Source organism: Trachymyrmex cornetzi, unplaced genomic scaffold (assembly GCF_001594075.2).
Source record: "Trachymyrmex cornetzi isolate Tcor2-1 unplaced genomic scaffold, Tcor1.1 scaffold361, whole genome shotgun sequence".
NCBI lineage: Eukaryota > Metazoa > Arthropoda > Insecta > Hymenoptera > Formicidae > Trachymyrmex > Trachymyrmex cornetzi.
Genome location: NW_017298332.1, coordinates 81,779 through 87,989, shown reverse-complemented (window position 1 = coordinate 87,989; position 6,211 = coordinate 81,779). Strand labels below are relative to the sequence as shown.

At 34.2% G+C, this 6,211-nt stretch overlaps 1 protein-coding gene across 5 annotated transcripts in view; it reads right to left on the bottom strand.

The window, feature by feature from the left end:
• LOC108763494 (Matrix metalloproteinase 1) overlaps positions 1-6,211 on the bottom strand; it is a 30,931-nt gene that overhangs the window by 8,811 nt on the left and 15,909 nt on the right. For all 5 annotated transcript variants that reach the window (XR_001940222.1, XM_018511159.1, XM_018511161.1 and 2 more), the window contains exons 4-8: positions 2,271-2,425; positions 1,839-2,141; positions 1,601-1,745; positions 1,363-1,499; positions 787-1,107 (exon numbers count right to left, since the gene is read on the bottom strand). Coding sequence is in view for 4 of the 5 variants with exons in the window: in XM_018511159.1 (XP_018366661.1) it covers positions 787-1,107; positions 1,363-1,499; positions 1,601-1,745; positions 1,839-2,141; positions 2,271-2,425 (1,061 nt within the window). In the remaining variant the exon portion in view is untranslated. The remainder of the gene's footprint in view (positions 1-786; positions 1,108-1,362; positions 1,500-1,600; positions 1,746-1,838; positions 2,142-2,270; positions 2,426-6,211) is intronic.

Sequence of the window (6,211 nt, the reverse complement as noted above, 5' to 3'; positions counted from 1 at the left end):
CCCCCGCCTTTGGTGCGCCCCCCCGCACCGCAGGGTCTGCGGGGTCGTTAGTTACGCCACTGCTCGAGCATCATCTTTAGGATCCATGTCACAGTATATTATAAAATATAATGCATTGATTCCTACTCCCCTAGATTTTTTGGTACTTTAATTTGCTAAATATTTATATTCTATAATATTTAATTAGATACAGATCTAAAAATAATTTTATTTGGACCATAACATAGGAGACACAACGGCACCGGGATACCCAAAGGATAGCACGACATCCCAAGACTGTCTCGTCTTAGCTACCTCTCTCATGAGGTTTCCGGCTGGTGATTCCCTTAAATCACCCCAGATGGAGCCATTTTTGGCTCCTTAAACACGAAAAATCGCGTATATGGGCGCAAGTGGGATTGAACCCAGATCTAGAGATCGCGAGTCAACCGCACTGAGTAGCGAGCCACTCGATGCTCTATTAATATTATTGACCGTGTAGAGTCATCTTTGGAGTGAATTTTACTCCGAAGAGTGAAATCTCACTTTTAAAGATTAAAAATTAAATTTTTTTCAAAAACTGGCTCAATTTACTCTTGAGAGTGAGATTCCTTTTCAAAGAACTTAAAGAGTATATGTGACGATATGTTCCGTAATTTGGGACGTAACACGAGATAGAGACCAAGAACGCGCGTGTTATTATGTAACGTTATAAGCTCCACTGCGCTGGTGTTATTTTCCAATCATATTGCTATATGCAGTGTTGCTACGAACAAAAAATTAATTTAAAAACTAACTCGTGCTTACCTTGAACAATCGGTCGTTGAATCGATAGTAGGCATTATCTTGGAAGAAATATGTATAGCCCTTATATGGTACTGCCGCGTTGATGTGATTCGGTATGCCTTCCCAATTTTGGATGAGTTTAGGATAGCTATTTCTCACTGGTGGCTTCGACGCTGGATCGAAGCGCCAGAATTTCGTACCCTTGTAGAAATAAATCTTGCCATTTCCAGTCCATACGGTAGCCGCATCGATGTTATCAGGAATGCCAGTAAAACCATCGCTAATTTCCTTCGGGTAGTCACCGTCCATGGTCGTATTAATGTACCTCCAGTATTGCGTGCCCTAAAGTAAAATAATTGCAGTGTCAATTATAGTCTATGAAATCTGCATATTGATCAATGTCGACATAAGGTCTGTTTTCTATATAGCTGAACCAGTGTATACTTTTAGAACTTAAAGTGGAATAAGTATATGTTTGATATTTGACGAAAGCGAGAAAGGAAGTTCTAGTACAGGAATAAATACTGACCTACAGTATAGAGTAAAAGGAACCAAATCAATTTTGGATTTTGCTCATTTATTAAAGTAAACGATTACCTTGAAGAAGTAAGTTTTGCCATTCCTGTATGTAAATGCAGCATCTATATTTGACGGAAGTTCCTTCCACGTGCTACTAATACGTCTAGGATAACCGCTAGCCACACCATCGTCTGTTAATTTCCAATAATGTTTTCCTGAAAGTTTCATAATAATAGCTTCAGTATTCTTGCTTTGTCATCTCTTTGGTAGAATCCAAATACTAATGGAAGAGATTACAACTCCGAAGTGTACGTACCCTTGAACGCAATTATCTCGCCGTCTTTCGTATTGAACATTGCATCGATCTTCGGATCTTTACACAATTCAGGATCTTGTTCGGCAGGCGGCGGAGGTCGCGATCCTCGTGGCACACTCGATTTAGTTTTCGTGCCATACAGAGCCTGAAATGATTTAGTATTAGCTACTCGAGACACGCTACATCCAAAATCACGAATGTAACTGGTAATAGAAGGTTTCAGTCTTTCGAACGTTACCTGAATCGCGCTAACATCATCTTGATCTAGAGTAAAATGTGGATCGTAGCCGCGGTAAAAAGGTGCCATCAGGGCACTTTTGACATCACTGTGACTTAAACCGAGCGAGTGTCCGAATTCATGAGCCGCGACTTGAAAGAGATTGGTACCGCGGTAGCTTCTGATGGTCCATCGTTCAGAATCGTCGAAGTGAGCATCACCACCGTATACCGGAAAGTATGCGTGTGCCAAGGTGCCGCCAGGTCCATCGAAAGGATCACCGTCGCCGTGTTCACCTACTTCGAATCGAATGTCGATGTGAACCTAAACGAATCACTTTTGTTTAGTATTTCACCAATATATAATAATATTTTTATCTCTTCAATTTTTAACAATCGATCCGCGTCAGTTGGTCACATAAGCATACATATATCTTGATTATACGGGCCTTACATTTTCGTGTCCTGTCTTGCGGGTAAATGTCAGATCAGTTTCACCCGTCCAAACAGAGAACGCGTTCGCTATTTCCTTTTCCACTTCCTGTTTGTTGAGACCAGTTGGGTACTTGCTAATTTTGTACGTTAGGTTCTTCGTACGCCATCTGGACCCTACGGTAAAGCATTTTATACGTGAGACGCGTGGAGAAGCGCGAGAGAATATTTGCTTTGTTTAAAAATATTGCGATGTGCATTCTCGTTTGTCCGCACGCGCATGCACACACACGTTAAGACCGTTAATTCGTTTTCCGCGACTATTAACGTATGCACATCCGTTACGCACCAACCACAACACGAGTCTATATTGTAGGAATCCACTTGCGATATACGCGCGATGTTCCAATATATATATTTATATTATTCTAATGCTGCGAATCTGCTGTAAGTATACCTAGCTGTTACGTCGTTATTGTATCGTGGTGCGTAAATTGTTTATTACTCGTAAGAATAAAAATCGCGGCTTGCGTGTTACGTGCTCATTACGGTTACAGAATTACGATTTATGCAACAGTTGCGCGTATACTATAATTATATCGCGCATCTCGTATGACTCTTACGCAACGATCTGTTTGTCATTATGAGAGATCTATGAAAGAATAAAATGGAAGAATGTAGCACACAGTTATATTGGATTATCACTGAGTTAAATTTCGACCGTGTGCAACTGCATTCCATAGGATGCACGCATGGCCGAACTTAGCACCAGGAGTTCACTGAAACATGAAATGCACGTGCTTGGGTTCAAAGTCACGGTTAGCCCGTGTGAAGCTGCGATCGCTTTATTATTCTGTCGATAGTCGTGCATAAGAATGCCTTTGTCGGGAGTCTTTTTTTATTTTCAATGCGACGTGACCAAAACGATTAGAACATTCATACACGAATCAACGAATTAAGAATCGAGCACTTTTTAGTGAGACGATTGTATATAAATGTAAATATAAATATACAGAGGAAAGTCGATGTATTATTATGTTTTCAAATATTTCACAGGACAATATTTCTTAAACAAAAGCCAAAAATAAAAACACTTTAGAAACATAAATACAAAAACATAAACACTAGAAAGTGTGTTCTATAAGATAATACAGCAGTTTTTACAATACTGTTTGTAATTTTGCAATAATAAATTTTTTCGTATAAAATAAGCAGCAATGAGCGCTTAGTACAATAGTGATTAAACCCTAAAACTGACACAGTAGGCAATAATGCCATATATTCTATTTTTTTGTTTTTACAGAAGCCTGTAAGAAATACCTATAATGCCCAATTTCTGCACTTCCAGATAAGTTGCGAATAACCTTATCCAGGAGATATCGTATTCTGGGAGATATCTCTTGGATAAAGTGATCTAGAGATGAAGAAATTGGGTATAAGTGAATGTATAGAGGAAGGTCACCGATACCGACATACCACTTTGTTTTTAGACAATACTTCTTAAACAAAAGGTAAAAGTACAACTTCAAAAACATAAATACGAAGTAAAAAGTATCTTCTATCAGATAGTATAAGCAATTTTTATAATACTGTTTGCAATTTTGCATAATTAAGTTTTTCGTAAGTTATGCAAAAATGAGCGTCTGACAAAATGGGTTCCAAAACTAACATAGTAGGCAATAATGCCAACATTCCTATTCTATAAATAAAGATATATTCTATTCTGTAAAGAAAACTAATTTATAAAACTATAAACGTTTGGAATGACATAATATTATCAATAATACAGTCACTATTATTTTAATTACGCAATTTGCAAAAGAACACCGTAAGAATTTTCTTCTCGGATTCATAGAATTGGTTTTTAGCTGATTTGGTATAGAAATAAGCCACAAATATATGAATTATGAGTTTGTACTTCTTTAATTAGTTAAACAGATCATGATTTTATTAGTATTAATAAAGTGCAATAGTTAGTTTCTGAGAAATAAGGGGGTGTCATTTTAGGAAATCTATGTCAGTATCAGCGACTTTCCTCTATATAAGATTTTCTAGAATCTTTTCACTTATATAAAACGGTTTTTATTGATTTATATTTTATATGTATACTTTATGCTGTTCTGTAAAATGCAAACATGTAACGCTAGAATTTTTTTTTTTTTTTTAGAATTTTCCCATAAATATGCGATTGCCTTCAGCTCCTGATAAAGACTATTTGACACTATAACGCAATACTATAAAGATTAAGTTAGCTTATGGTTTGTCTCAGACAGATATGCCAGTTTACGCTGCACTCCGATTTTGTATTTAAAACCATGAAAAAAATAGAAAGAAAAAATATAAATAAAACTGATTTAAAAAAATAAATATGTAAAATGATGTAATATTATCAATAATATATTATACACTATTGTTTAAGCTATGTAATTTGCAAAAAAAAATTTGTAAGAATTTTATTTTCATATTTGTAGAATATATTTTTAGATGATTTTGTATAGAAACAAGTTACAAATGTATAAATTATGAGTTTTTACTTCTTTAATCATCTAAACAGATCATGTTTTTGTTAGTATTAATAAAATACAGCAATTAATTTCTGAGAAATAAGAGAATGTTTCTTTAGAAAATCTATGTCAGTATCTTATATATGTATAACGCATGATTATAAATATATATCTGACAATGAAAAAGATATAATAATTGAATACAAAGAGACAGATTAATTGAATACAAAGACATTATCTATTTGAATACAAAGAGTTTTCAAAAATTGGCAAGATCTTATCGAAAGAAAATCTCGTCGATTCATTAACCAATCGTAGCTTTATCGTTAAATTGCATAGTGGATGTGAAATGCAACAGTTGATTCGAGCGAATTCATGTAGCTGATTTAAAATGCATTTAGCACATCCGATAGACTGTTATCGCGATATAGATCCACATGACCCGTTTAAGGTGACTGACTCTATATCAACCTGACTATACCACGTAGTAGTAACGAGACAACGGGAAGTCGAAATGGCGTGATTCATCGTAAAAGTCATCGTAAAAGACTGCAATGTACTAAATAATCTATATTTATGTATTACTATGAATGCGTTCTACTTGACGCTCGCAACGTTCATGGAATCATTTCATTCTTGTTGTTTATCAAACGTTAAACAAGTATTACTTGCGAGCGTTGCGAGCGCCAAATGGAACACACCTCATATGTGTTCCTTTGTTATTTTATGGTGATTATTATTAGGCTGCGTTCGGAAACATCACCCGAGTGCCTCTGTGTATCGTTTTATCCTTGTTATTCACCCAATGTTAAATAAGGATAAGGTGATACACAGGGGCACCCGCACAGAAAAAAAAACTATTCTTAAATCAACCATAATATATTCATATAAACAAAAATATTATAATCTTGCTTCAAAGATATCAATCTTAATTTGATTGAATTTGTATTGATATAAGATTTTTAATTGAGCAAGTCTGGAATTAAGTGCAAGGTAATACTTGCATCAAAACAAATTTAATCAAATCAAGATTGATATCTTTGAAGTAAGATTATAATATTTTTACTTATACACTGAAAAAAATGTTATTCATAATATCAATGAATGACATTTACTGACTTTAAATTCATTGATATAATGAACTTTTAATAGATATTATGAATATTTTATTGAGTATTTTTTATTAGCTAATAAAAATAATTAAGCTAATAATTAAAATAAGCTAATAATAACTGGATTTATTAATATAACAAATCACTGTTTATTAATATGCTGTACTTGAATATATCATAATATAACATTTAATTAAATCAATGAAAAAGTTCATTCTTCCAACATATATGTTCATATACTTAATAAATTCATTTATTAGATGTCTATTATAAAATTTTGTAGAAGTGATAAAATACATTCATTATATTAACGCATTTTTTTATTAGTTAATAAAGTCTGTACATTA